General features: G+C 44.6%; 1 protein-coding gene across 1 annotated transcript; it reads right to left on the minus strand.

Moving 5' to 3' along the window:
• Positions 1-4490: 4490 nt before the first annotated feature.
• LOC109557005 (late cornified envelope protein 3B-like) lies at positions 4491-5022 on the minus strand. The gene has a single exon (XM_019958361.2). The coding sequence runs from the start codon at positions 5004-5006 to the stop codon at positions 4743-4745; it is 264 nt and encodes an 87-aa protein (XP_019813920.2). The 5' UTR covers positions 5007-5022; the 3' UTR covers positions 4491-4742.
• Between the last annotated feature and the right edge of the window lie 9713 nt (positions 5023-14735).

Here is a 14735-nt window from a genome sequence, read left to right on the forward strand (position 1 = left end):
CCCTTGCAAGCATATTCTTTACCATCTGAGCCACAAGGGAAGCCCAAGAATACTGGAGTGGGTAGCCTATCCCTTAGCCAGGGGATCTTCCCGACCTAGGAATCGAACCGGGATCTCCTGAACTGCAGGTGGATTGGGTGTGTAAAGAGAGGAGAGATTTATGGGACAGTTGTGGGTCGTGTGCGCTGCCTGCCTGCAGGGGACACCATTCACGCTACATCTGTAGGGTGTTTGCAGTGTCTCTGGAGACTCACCTGGACGTCTGTCAGCTTTCTTTCCTTCCAGGAGAGAGATGAAGCAAAGACAACTCATTAGGCACATTTAACTCCAAATCAGTTCCCACCTTTCTTCTGATCCTGACTCCAGGAGCAATTGGTCTGAGGGGAAAAGGACCTACAAATAAATGAAACAGTGGCCTGAAGCCTCTGCGTTGACACATACTTGCTTCATTTCTGTTTCGCTCAGGTTTGCCGACCTCCCGCCGAGATGTCCTGCCAGCAGAACCAGCAGCAGTGCCAGCGCCCTCCCAAGTACCCCTCCCCCAAGTGCCCCCAAAGAGCCCAGCACAGGGTCTGCCTCCAGCCTCCTCAGGCTGTGCCCCCAGCTCCAAGGGCGGCTGCTGCCTGGACCCCCACAGGCGCCGCAGGCCCCACCACTGCTGGCGCCAGAGCCCAGAGTCCTGTGATGGTGCCGGTGCTCTGCAGTCAGGATGCTCTTGCCGTGGCCAGGGATCTGAGGCCTCGTGCTGACCTGGATCATGAGATTAAGTAAAAACATTTGGTTCTAACGTGACTGGAATCTACCCCTCCTGGTGCATTCCATTCCTGTGCCCTTCTCTCCTGCAAAGATCTCCCTTGGAGATTTCCAAGTGTTTTCCCAGAAGGTTTTCCCAGAAGGCTTCAGGAGCTCAGAGCTTCACCTCTCCTTCTTGATGTCCCTGTGAAAAAATAAAGCTTTTCTTTCACATGGCAACCTTTGTCTAACATGTCCATGTCTTGGCCCAACCCCAGGATGCCCTAAGTTGGGTGCAGAACCCTGTCTCAGAACACAAACATAGCAGCTCATACTCTGCTCAACTCACAGGTACCTTTGGGGGATCGTGTACTAGGGTGAAGGTGGGGTTAGGGGAGGGTATCAATGGGGCAAGTTAGTGAAAGTCTTGAGTTTTCCTGTAGGAAAGAGAGGAGATAGTACGGATGTTGAAATCCTCAAGGTCAATTCACGGAGTTCCTGTAAAAACGTTCTGGGCTCCCCAGCTGAATGGCAGGGCTGAGAGGGCAGAGAATCAGAAAGAGGCCAAAGAAGGACAAGATTAAAGAGGATGGAAGAGGAGACTATTAAGCTAGCCATCAATGAAGGATGAGAGAGGAGAGGTTGTAGAGTGTAGATGTGAAGAATTTGAAATTGGGGGACGGGAAGGAGTGGATTGGAGAAGCTCACCAAATGAAGGGGTTCTGAGAGTGTGAGCTGGGAAGGGACGAAGAATGAAGGGCCTGGGTGGATGGGGAAGGAGCAGCACTCAAGAGTAAAGTAAACTGCAAAGAGTAAAGGGGCTGCAAAGATGCCCAGTGAATGCAGAATCTTGCTCTGCACAGGAGGTCTCTTTCCCTGACAGTTCCTGACTTTTCACCTGACTCACTCTCCGGAAAGCTCCATTCAGGTGGAGGAAGACCTCCTTTCTCCCCCTGCTCCGGTCCTAAGGTTGCTTTCACTCACAGTGCTGGGCTGTTCTCTGGGAATCAAGGAGAAAGGAAAATCCCTGGAGTGCCTGGAAAGGGGAGGATGGGAGTAGAGTGGTGCAAACGCAACCCACAGTCAGATGGTGCTCAGCTGGAGAATCTTTATAATTCCACGAGGTCACAGACAGAGGGTGAGCTGGGAGTAGCACAAAGCTCTGGAAAGCCATGGAAATGAGCTGCATGGTCCAGCTGGGGCCCCTGAGTGGCACCCTGGGAGCCCATCCATAGGCATGCCAGGGAGGGAACGAGAAACACCAGACTGGGCAGCTCCTTGGCCCCTGGGCTGCCCCAACCCTGATGCTCTGTGGTCCTTGTGACCCAGAACAAGAGAGGTTCGCAGAGCTGTGACAGTAACAGGGGTCTCCAGAATGCTCTGGTGTAGTGTCAGTGGGACGTGTGGTCCTTGTGAGGGCTCAGGTAGCCTCTCCCCCACCTGAGCTGGAACCATAGCAGAATGAGACTGGAGACAAACAGTCTAAAGGATACGTGAGGGTTAGACATGGGGAGCGAGATGACATTGTTGGTTTTTCTTGGCAGGACATCTCTGACCAGTGACACTGTGGGAAATAAGTAAACCAGGTATAACATTGAAGTGTGTGTGTATACACACACACACACACACATATGCATACATATCCTGTCCTTTTGCCCTTTCAATGACATTTTGCAGATCCTGACTCTGTGACTCTCAGCCCACAGTGTAAGGAACCTGAAGGCAGCAAGGAAACAGAAAGTCTTTTGGGCAGAGATGATCTGGATCAAGACTGTTGATCAACCCTGAGATTTTCTCTTTTCCTCCTTTGATTTATAGTGAAGGGGGAAAAAAGGGGGACCTGACATGGACAGTGGCGACAGTGAAGGGTTATCATCTGAGTGGCAGATCCTCAAACTCTCCAGCCCCAGGCCTTCAATATTCCCTCTGTAGATTCCCAGACATGTTTCTGATAGAAGGGAGCTAAGTAGACCCTAAGCTGCTCAAATGTCTGCCCTTGACCCTCAGGACTTTTGAAGGCTGGGTGTTTATAATTCTTCATTCATTCAAACAACGTGCATTGAGTACACATTTCAGAAATGTGTTGAACACAGAGAACTCAGCACTGTATCAGACACAGTTCCCAGACTTGAGAAGCTCATAGTGTAACAGACGCAGTGTAGACTGACATGAAATGAAATTATCATTAACTGGAACGGTACTTGCTATACGTGTGTGGGAAGTCCTTGGAACTTAGGTCATAGACTTTGGACCTCAGTTCCCATTTGACAAGAGTGAGGCATCTAGCCATCATCACTTGTGGACAGTGAGTGAGGTCTTCAGACTTCAAAATGGCTGTTGGTATAGGGCAGGAGCTAAGATGTTGTTCTGTGGCAACCCAGTTAAGGTGTTCAAGAGGAACTCATGGGATTCAAGAGCCAGGAGTCCCTGGGCTGGAGATTTCCAGAAGGAAGGAGAAAATAGCTGCATTTTTCTGTTGTATTTTATTTTAACTTTGTAGAATGAAGTAATGACTTAATATGACATATGTAAAAAATGGATGTCTTTGATAAGACATTACAGTTGCAATAATGATTCTGAACTTTCTAGATACACAAAGGTTGTGGGAACAGTCTTTCTCTTCAAAACTTGAATATTTTGTAATCATGGCCAGTATTTGAGCCTTTTCAAAATTTATACTAAGGCTTCAAGAATAGATAATGTGAGCTGGAAAGAAGTGAGGTTAGTGGTCAATATACCCACTGAGATAATTTTAAAACATAGCTAAAAATTCCTTGACTTTCTTCTCATTGAGAAATAAAGTCTGTGTTCCCGCCTCTTAAATCTAGACAGGCTTATGACAGCTTTAACCCATAGACTATGGTAGAAGTGATGCTATGTAACTTCTGAGCCTGGACCATGAAAGGTCATGCAGATTTCTCCTGGTCCTCTTGGGATGCTGTCTCTGGGAGGTACCATGTGAAGAGTCTCAGGAACACTCTGAGATCAACATCATGCTAGAGAGGCCAGGAATAAAACAAGCAGCTGAAGCCAGCATCAACTCCGGTTATTTGAGTGAATGAGTCTTTATTGCTATTGGATTTGAAAACTAGCATTCAATAGCCAAAAAGTAACGGAAATGAGTTCCATTCTACATCAAATCTCTTGAAAAAAAATGTACAGGCATCCAGTTTGTAACCCTCTGAGACGCTTCTCATGTCCTCTTTTTCTCTCGGTTTTCTCAAAGCCCAGAGGCTCTCATTTCCTGGATGCCGCATGCATTCTTTCCAGGAAAGCCCTCACTTTGGGTTTCTTGAGAGTTCACTGCCTGTCCAGTTCACCTCTCTCTCCCAAGTTCATTATTTTCAGATGAACTTGCTCTTTCTTCACCAGGTCTTTCTTTCTGCCTCCAAGTTCTCCATCCTCTTTGGTCTCATTTTCCTCAATGTCTGATCCGTCATACTAGCCTCAACAGAGAAACGGATTCCGAGGACAGCTCATCCCTCCTCTCCGATGTTATACACGGCCTTTTTCTGAGAGTGTTCTCAGCAACCAGACAGCTCCTCTTCTCCCACCTGCCACCCCCAAAACTCCCACTGGGCCACCCCCACAAACCCATGTGAGAAAAAGCAGACCTATTAATGAGCTAGGCCCCTGCCAGGATCATTCCCTGGTGCAAGCAAGCCGTACCTTCAGGAACCGAGGGAGGGGCCCACCGGGCAGCCTTGGGTGGAGCACTCAACGGACAGGTGAGAGGCATGTGGTGTAAGAAGAAGTTTTATTTCTGTATGTGGTCAAAGAGCGGTGAGAACACTGTGAGGCACAAAGCAGGGGAGCCCATGGGCTCTTGGGAAATACACCTTAGAGCCTTCTAGGGAGAGCGCACCAGCCTGCTGTGAACATTTCAGCTCGTCAGCCTGGGAAGCAAAGACCAGGGTGTCCAAGAAAGGATGCATCAAGCTGGGGCTTTTCCTTGGCTTTTGGCTTCTTGTTTCCTCTGAAATCACGTGTCTCGGCATCAGGAGGCCAGGTCAGCAGCAGCCCCCAGATCCCTGGCCACAGCTAGAGCGCCCGGACTGCAGACCACCATCACCATCGCAGGAGTCGGAGCTCTGGCGCCGGCAGCAGTGGGACCTGGGGCGCCTGTGGGGGCCTAGGCAGCAGTTGCCCTCGGACCTGGGAGCACAGCCCGAGGAGGCTGGAGGCAGACACCGTGCTGGGCTCTTTGGGGGGCATTTGGGGGAGGGGCACTTGGGAGGGGGCTGGCACCGCTGCTGGTTCTGCTGGCAGGACATCTCCGCGCGAAGTCAGTGAGCCTGGACACATTCAAGGAGAAAAGATCAGTGCACAAGCTCCAGGCCAGTGTCTCCCCTGTGAGCGGTCTTACTAGGGCCTATGCTCCTAATCCCAGCTGCCTCCTGAGTTGTGATGTTCAAGAGGAAAGCGGAAATGGATCTCAAGTTCAACTGACCTGGCAAGACAGTTCCCTCACTCTCTAGTCCTTCCCAGAACCATGCTGTCATCCTCTAAGTGGGCCCTGTAGAAACACAGAGGGAAATACACCCACTGGGAAGTGACCCCTGGAGGATGTCTCTGGTGCATGTGTGTTTCAGGATGAAGCATGGGGGTGGTGCTGAGAGCCATGTGTCCCAGACCCCAATGCCTCCCACACTGGTCCTTGCTCACTGTCCCCTGCCCTGTTCCCAGTTGCCCCCCAAAGTCTGATTCTTGCTGCCTCCACAGACACCTCTGCTTTCCTCTTCCCCACCAACCCCAAGTTTGTCTCCCCCACACTCCTAGCTGAGGCTCTGTCTCCTTCCAGTCACTCACCACTGCAGTGGAGGCAGGAGAAGGATGCCCCTGAGCAGGCTGTGGATGCGCAGTTCAGAGCAGAAGCCCTTTTATCCTGTGCTGGGTGTGTGATGCATGGCCCGAGCATCCTGCTGCTTTCACAACAAGGGGGAGGGCAATGACAACACACACTTCCTACTTGCTTGCCTCGTGTCTTCCTGGGCATGAATCTAAAATTCTACTAAGGTGGAACCAGGATGTCCCTGTGACTGCTGAGCCACTTGCTACTCAGATCTGCTCTGGATCTATTGCTATGTCTTTAGTCATTCATTCACTTCCGTTCCTAGACCAAGCTCTGGCCATTTTACTTCATTTGACAAGAATAATATAGAGAGATGTATGACAGGTTTCTTCTCTGATTATCTCACAGGTTAAATAGATCATGACACAGAGAAGTAAATATATATTTTAAAATAATTTTTAAAAGTCTTTATTGAGTTTGTTACAATATTGCTTCTATTTCATGTTTTGGTTTTTTTTTTTTTTTTTTTTTTTGGCCACAAGGCATATGAAATCTTAGCTCCCTGACCAGGGGTTGAACCCTCACCTCCCATATTGGAAAGTGAAGTCCTAACCTCTGGGTGGCCAGGAACCTCCCTAGACAAGTAAGTATATTGATCTGTTGAGATATGTGCTATCATAGAAGTGTTTATAAAGACCTCAAGCCTAAGATTTTAGCTTATGATTGGTCCATCCCCCTTGTCCCCGCATTGCACTGCAAGTCCCAAAGGGTAATGAAGACTTCTGCGTTCTCTGAAGTCTGGTGACAGCTGGTCAAGGTCATTATCCTGAGGGAGATGGGAGATGTGTAGGGTAAGGGATGGAGGTGGGAGCCATTTCTTGTCTAAGACAGACAGGTTCCTAAGAGGACCTCACTGTCCCATGTGGCAGCATGGGCAGCAGTAGACGAGTCCCACTAAGAAGGGGCCTACAGCTCTAGATGTGACTAGATTCACAATTGATATAATTAAGAAGAAGGAGGAGAAGGGGAGATGGGGAGAAGTCCACTCTTCACTGAGGCTCTGTTGTGTCCACATCTGCCAATGTGCACTATTGATTCTAACACTGGAGAAGCTAATAGAAGGAAGTGGTTCAGATATTGGAAGAGCTAAGGGAAGGAAAATAGTGCAAATGATAATAATGAACCATTTTACAAAAATGGTTGGTAATTTTAAGATTGACCATGGTGGAGGTTTTATATGAGCCTCATTTGATATCATAGGCCTTATAATGGCTAAAGTGAAAGTGTTGGTTGCTCAGTCATGTCTGACTGTGACCCCATGGACAGTAGCCTGCCAGGTTCCTCTGTCCATAGAATTCTCCAGGCAAGAATACTGAAGTGGGTAGCCATTCTCTTTGCCGGGGGATCTTCCTGACCCAGGGATCAAACCCGGGTCTCCTACATTGCAGGCAGATTCTTTCCCATCTGAGTGCTATTTTCCCATTGAATTTACTGGTGACATTACATATCTATTCCTCATCAAACTGTCTCCAATATGAAAAATATATTACACTACACCTACCCAAAATAAATTTATCATTGACACTTCAGCATTCACATACTTAAATTTAATTAAATAGAATTACATAAAACTTTATTATAGTAAATGTATCACATTGCATTCCAATTTCTTATAAGCTTAAAGGACTAGCTACCTGTTTTTAGACACAAAATTAATAGTAAAGGCTATGGTGTCCTTTTTCTCATCAATGTACAATTTACTTGTTTTGAATCAGTGATTCCAAAAGTTCTTTCAGGATACATGTGAGAACATAAATGGTCCTGGACAGGGGGAGCTGATATGTATTTTCACTCTGATATCCCAGTTAGAGTGAATACTAAATATATATTCCAGGAAGATCCCCTGGAGAAAAGAATGCCTACCCACTCCAGTATTCTTGCCTGGAGAATTCCATGGACAGAGAATTCCATGTTCATGGGGTCACAAAGAGTCAGACACGACTGAGCAACTAACACTTTCACTTTAGCCACTATAAGGTCTACTATATCAAATGAGGCTCATATAAAACCTCCTAAGGCAAATGTGTAGGTAGAAGGGAGGAGAACTGACTGAGTCTTAGGGTTCAAATCTAGCTGCAGAAGGGAGCTAATTATTTGTCCATGCAGTATGCTTTTCTAAAAATAAGCACAGAGGCCATGTTTTGTCCCAGCGATGTGTGATTCTGCATTGCTGTGGGGCTACACTTTGGTGTGACACTTGTCCCCAGTCAGTGTGACTCAGATCATTTCAGAGCCTGCTAATAGAGCTGCCTTCTGGTCCTGGTGCTTCACCAGCTGACTGGTAGCTGGCTTCCTCCCAGCCCCACCCCTGAGCCCCTGTCTTAGTCCCTGTCTCCTGATGTGCCCATTCTCTTCCTCCTTGTGATGGAGCTCCTTAATTTCACACCTCCCTCCTGGAACCTTGCCAGGTGGCTCAGTGGTAAAGAATTCACCTGCCATTGCAGGAGGCATAGGAGACACGGGTTTGATCCCTGGGTGGTGAAGACTCCCTGGAGGAGGGATGGCAATCCACTCCAATATTCTTGCCTGGGAAATCTCATGGACAGAGGAGCCTGGTGGGCTACAGGTTGCAAAGAGTCACACAGGTCTGAGTGTGCACATTCTCCTGGAACCTCCCCCACCTCACAGCCAGTGTTTTCCTTCTCAGAACAGAGTCCACAATGAGCCTGAGAAGACCAAGGAAGACACTTGAATTCACAGCTCAAAGCATGTATCAACTCCAAAGATGCTTTACTGTGAAGTATGTCAGATTCCTCTGACATCCTGAGGAATCTGAGATAAAACATAGAGAAAAAACTAACATGGAAAAGAAACTGACCTGGTTGGCCTAAAATGAGGATCTTATGACCTAGTAATGTATATGTGAGCTCTGGAGCAGGAAATGCTTTATCTGAGGTCCAGCTCCAAGGCAAGCCTTCTGAGCCACGCATATTAGTAACAAATAAACAAACAAGGAGTAGCCCTTCTCATCTGCAATTTATGACTGATGTTGTGAAAAGGGGAGGATGAGAAAAGTAAGGCCCAAAGTGGTATCCTGGGAAGGTATTTCTCCTTGGAGTTTATGTCCTTTAGTTTTCTTATTATCAGATATTTGGTGTAGACTGGAACAATAAACCTTGGTTTTTAATGTATGCTGGTCATTGGTCCACATATGCCCCCTCTTAATTTATCTACCTATCAATCATTTAAATAAAGACACACAAAAGTCTACCACCTAAGTGAAATAATAACTTTATAGGACCTACTGAGTTCTCTGTCATCCCATGTCCCAGCCAACTGACATAACCAAAATCCTGAATTTTGTGCTTAATGTTCTTTCTTTCTTCCTTTTTAATATATTTTTGTCATATTTGTATATATTCCTAAAAAGTATTGTTTTAAATTTTTTCTATTATTAAGTCAGATTCCTTAAGGTATATTTTGTTGTTGTTTAGTCACTAAGTCGTATCTGACTCTTTGCAACCCCATAGGCTATAGACCACCAGCCACCTCCATCCATGCTTTCCAGGCAAGAATACTGAACTGGGTCACCATATTCTTCCCCAGGAGATCCTCCCAACCAAGGGTTTGAACCTGCATCTCTGCATTGGCAGTAGGATTCTTTACCACTGAGCCACCAGGTAAGCCAAGGTGTATGTTACATACTCTAAAAAAATCACACATTGGAGTATACAATGCCATGGGCTTTAACTAATAGATAATTGCTGTCATGTAAATGCTGCTACAATTAAGATATGGAACAAGTCCATCACCCCAATATATTCCCTCCCCCATCCCAACCCTGGGCAACCACCAATCTATTTTTTAGTCTTTATAGTTTTATCTTTTCCAGAATGTCATATAATTCAGTTCAGTTCAGTCACTCAGTCGTGTCTGACTCTTTGCAACCCCATGGTCTACAGCACGCCTATCTGTCCATCACCAACTCTCAGAGCTTACACAAACTCATGTCCATTGAGTTGGTGATGTCATCCAACCATCTCATCCTCTGTCGTCCCCTTCTCCTCCCACCTTCAATCTTTCCCAGCATCAGGGTTTTTTCCAATGAGTCAGTTCTTTGCATCAGGTGGCCAAAGTATTGGAGTTTCAGCTTCAGCCTCAGTCCTTCCAATGAATATTCAGGACTGATTTCCTTTAGGATGGACTGGTTGGATCTCCTTACTGTCTAAGGATTCTTAAGAGTCTTCTCCAACAACACAGTTCAAAAGAATCAATTCTTTGGTGCTCAGCTTTCTTTATAGTCCAACTTTCATATCCATACGTGACTACTGGAAAAAACAAAGCTTTGACTAGACGGACCTTTGTTGGCATATAATTAGAACTATATAATATGTGACATTGATTTTTTTAATGTATTTATTTATTTATTTATTTATTTATTGGAGGCTAATTACTTTACAATACTGTATTGGTTTTGCCATACATTGACATGAATCCACCACGAGTGACATGGAAAGCCTGACTTCTTTCACATAGAAAAATGTATTTAAAATTCATTCCTTTTGTTTCATATAGTAGTAGCTCATTCCTTTTTTACTGCTAAGTAGAGAAGGCAATGGCACCCCACTCCAATACTCTTGCCTGGAAAATCCCATGGACGGAGGAGCCTGGTAGGCTGCAGTCCATGGGGTCACTAGGAGTCGGACATGACTGAGCGACTTCACTTTCACTTTTCACTTTGCTGCATTGGAGAAGGAAATGGCAACCCACTCCAGTGTTCTTGCTTGGAGAATCCCAGGGACAGGGGAGCCTGGTGGGCTGCCGTCTATGGGGTTGCACAGAGTTGGACACAACTGAAGCAACTTAGCAGCAGCAGCATTCCACTGCATGGATGTATCAGATTTTTAATCCATTCACCAGTTGAAGGACACTTGGTTTATTTGCAATTCAGGGCAATTACAAAGCCACTATAAACATTGACTTACAGGTTTTTCTCGGAACATAAATTTTATTCCTTTTGGCCAGTTGCCTAAGAATAGGGCTCTGGGGCAAATGGTGAGTATACATTTCTATTTATGAGATACTGGCAAACTATTTTCCAAACTGGTTGTATAATTTTGCATTGTCACCAGCAATGTCTAAGAGCTCTAAATGCTCCACATCCTTCATAGAATGTGGTATTGCCAGTTTTTTTTTTTTTAACCCTTCTAATGTGTGTAGAGTGGTATCTCATTTTGCTTTTAATCTGCATTTCCTTAATGACAAATGACAAATGACAGATGTTCAGTGTCTTTTCTTGTGCTTATTTGCCATCCAGGCATTTTCTTAGTTGAGATGGCTGTCTGTTTTCTGTTTTCTGATTTTTAGTTTTCAAGTATTTTTTATATATTCTAGACATAACTCTGTAAGATATATGTTCTGCAAATATTTTCCTCAAGTCTCTGAATTTTCTTTACATTTTCTTAACAATGTCTTTTGAAAAGTTAACGTTTTTACTTTTGGTGAAGTTCAGTTTATCAAGGTTTTCTTTTTTGAATGACTCCTTTTTTGCCATATCTAAAAAATGTTTGTATAACCCAAAGTCATAAGAGATCATCTATTATGTTTTACTTTAGAAGGTTTATGTTTTACATTTTGGTTTAATATCCTTGTTGAGTTAATTTTTGTATATAGCATGAAGTAAAATTTAATTCTTTTTTAACACAGAGATGGCCAAGTGTTTCAGCATCATTTGTTGAAATGACTGTCCTTCCTCCATTCAATCGCCTCTGTACCTTTGTTTAAAATAAATTAATCCTCTATACTCGGTCTAGTTTTGAACCCTATGTTCTTTTCCATAGATCTACCCTTGCCTTGCTCCTGATTTTAGGAGAAAAACATTCATTGTCTATATCAAGTATGAAAATATTATGAAGTTGAGGATGCTCTTTATAAAGTTGAGGATGTTCCCAAGGAATCCCTACAAGATTCATTGTCTTTCTGAAAGTTTTTTTTTTTTTTTTAATCATGAATTCACACTGGATTTTTTTCAAATGCTTTCTCTGCATTTATTAAGATGATAATATGTTTTTATTTTCCCTTTAGTCTGATGTGAATGCAATAATGTCTCAAATATTTCAAGATTCTCCTTAGAATTGCTGGACTGTCTATATTTTTTTTTTTACATTTACCAAAAGACACATAATTTTACAAATTATGAGTATCTCATATAATGTATAATCTAAATATCAGCTACTTTTTTTCAGCCTGTGAGTACAGATAAGACTATAATACATACATTTGGCCAAATAACAGTGTATGGAAATGACCATCTAAACAGTCACAAAGTGTCTCTACACCATTTCCTGGAATTTCCAAAGATGAGTGTCACATGGCCGTACCAGCCAGCCTGACAGCTCTCATCACCGCATATCCGCCCAGCTCATCCTGTCCTGATTCAGCTCGCATCCTTAATGTCCATCCTCCCTGATTGTCTGCTGGGAAAATCATCCTCTGTTCTGACATTCCTCATAAAATTCCTGGCATTCTATTTTCATATGGCAGTGTTAATGAGAGAGATACTTCTACAGTTTCTTAATATACATAGAGGAAATCTGGGACTCTGCCAATGCGCTCTTTAGAAGTTAAGGATATTTAGATGCTATGGTTTTAGGGTTGGGGCTCGAATATTCTGTAATAACCAATATGAGAAAAGAACCTGAAAAATAATAAATATATGTATAAATGAATCACTTTGCTGTACACCTGAAACTAACACATTGTAAATCAACTATACTCAATATAAAATGAAAGTTAAATTAAAAAATAAAACCCCAAAAATAAAAAATATATACAATACTGAGAAAAATCCCAAACCAATATCATGTTAAGGTTTTAATTCATATGGAATATTTTCAATATTTCCATATGAGGACACATTTTACATGCCCAAAGTGTTAGACACCATCTGGGGAGGAAATTTTATATGTGGAAGCTAGGAAGAAATGTCCTCAATTAGAAGATTGGGAGGCATTTTCACACTCCTTTGCACCATTTTCCCTAAAAGAAATTGAGCCACTGGTCACAAAAGCTTCACACAGTCACCTCCTGGTCCCATCCCTGAAAGAAGGAAGAAGTTTGTCTTTGTTTCATTTCTTATGTAAGATGACAGACTTGATTGATGAATTGAGATTTAATTCCTCCAAGTGCATTTTAAGGAAGATGCATCAGAAATAAAGTGCATTCTCTCTGATAGCTCCACACTGCAGGATGCCCAGCTCCTGAAGATGAGCTACTCACACTGGTCCTCACAGAGCTGCCCTAATGGCCTCACAGCATCTTCTTCCATCATCAAGGACATCTGCTCCATCTGCAGGCCTGTTTGGGAGAAGTGGAAGGGGCTGTGAAGAGGGGTTTCCTCCCTGAGGTGGATATAAAATGGGAGAGCAGCAACTCCAGGACTAAACCAGGTGCCCATAAGACAAGGAGCGAGGAATGGAGCCTGAAACCAGAGAGAAGTCCACTTACATTTTTAAAAATATTTATTGATGTATTTGGCTGTCCTGGGTCTTAGTTTCGGCATTCGGGATCTTTAGTTGCAGCATGTGGGATCTAGTTCACTGGCCAGGGATTGAACCCAGGACCCCTGCACTGGGAATGTGGAGTGTTAAGTCACTGGGCCACCAGGGAAGTCCCCCACTTACATTTTAAGGAAGATGGAGAAATCTTCACACTGAGAGCCACCCAGAAGTTTTGGAACTTATTCCACCACTGAGATTGATACTACCTTTCAGCTGTTGTTGGCTAATGACTCGAGATAGAGATTGTACTCATTTGGACCAAAAAGAGCCTTTGTACTTGCTTCTATTAAACAAGTCAAAGAGGAAAACTATTCACATTTTGCAGAGGTCTGAACCCTGGACCGATTCAGGCCTTATCCTTACACCTGCCACAGCACCTGCTATCTCTCTTTAATGTATGCTGCTGCTGCTGCTGCTAAGTCGCTTCAGTCATGTCCGATTCTGTGCGACCCCATGGACTGCAGCCTACCAGGCTTCTCCGTCCATGGGATTCTCCAGGCAAGAACACTGGAGTGGGTTGCCATTTCCTTCTCCAATGCATGAAAGTGGAAAGTGAAAGTGAAGTCACTCAGTTGTGTCTGACTCTTAGCGACCCCATGGACTGCAGCCTACCAGGCTCCTCCATCCATGGGATTTTCCGGGCAACAGTACTGGAGTGGGGTGCCATTGTCTTCTCCCCTCTTTAATGTATAGACAGTTGTAATTCATCATGGTGTCCCTCCTTTCTGCTAGACTGGCAATCCTGTGAGGGCAGGCTATGTTTCCTTCATAGCTGGACTCCCAGTGCTGAGACCAGTCCATGACCCACAGCTGACACTCCATTAAAGTCTGTTGAATGTAGAAACTTGGGGATTAATAACTGGATGGGAAGAAATATTCAGGAAGAAGGAGGGCTAGCAATAGGAGAATCTGGTCTGCAGGGGAAGAAACAGTGGGTGACATCCCCCTCCCAGTCATCCCCCCAGGTCAGTTTGGACATTCAGAGGAGCCCCAAGGGTGATGTTAGCACCACTTCCTTTAGGCTGCCCACTTCTCTCTGTATTATACCACAAATTAGGACATGGCTGAGTAATCACGTTGGGACACAAGTTGTAGAGTAAGACTTCCCTGATGTACCAGGAGGGACAGTAGCCATAGTTTGTGGCATTACTGAAGGCTTTCCCCATCCAGAAAAGCTGATGAAAATAAATATGAGTTGCCTTCTATCCTCTCCTTCTGCATCCTCGCCATGGAGTCCAAGAGAAAAAATAATGTCTCTTTTCATAGCTCATATTTTCCCCTTTGCAACCCAGTATCCAGTTGTAGGGCTCTCAGTGAAGTGAGGCAAATAGTGGTCAAACTGAAAGGGAGGCTGGGACTGACAGCAAGGCCTCAGGGCTGTCAGGAACCTCACTCTGGAGACAGGATAAGGTCAGTGAGGCCACAATTCCCTCCACACCATCTCCACCACCTCCATCCTGAGCTAACACTCTGAAGGTCCACTCCATGCCAAGTCCTTCCTGCACAGGGTCTTGAAATACTGTACAGGTGCCCTATGCTTTAGTGTTGGGTGAGTGTTGAGCAGAGGGAGAAAAACAAAATTTTCTGAAGGCAGGAAGCCATTCCTAGAGGTTTTAATGGTCATAATAGAATAAGATACCTTCCTCTACAAA

The sequence above is a fragment of the Bos indicus genome, chromosome 3 (genome assembly GCF_029378745.1).
Source record: "Bos indicus isolate NIAB-ARS_2022 breed Sahiwal x Tharparkar chromosome 3, NIAB-ARS_B.indTharparkar_mat_pri_1.0, whole genome shotgun sequence".
NCBI classification, from domain to species: domain Eukaryota; kingdom Metazoa; phylum Chordata; class Mammalia; order Artiodactyla; family Bovidae; genus Bos; species Bos indicus.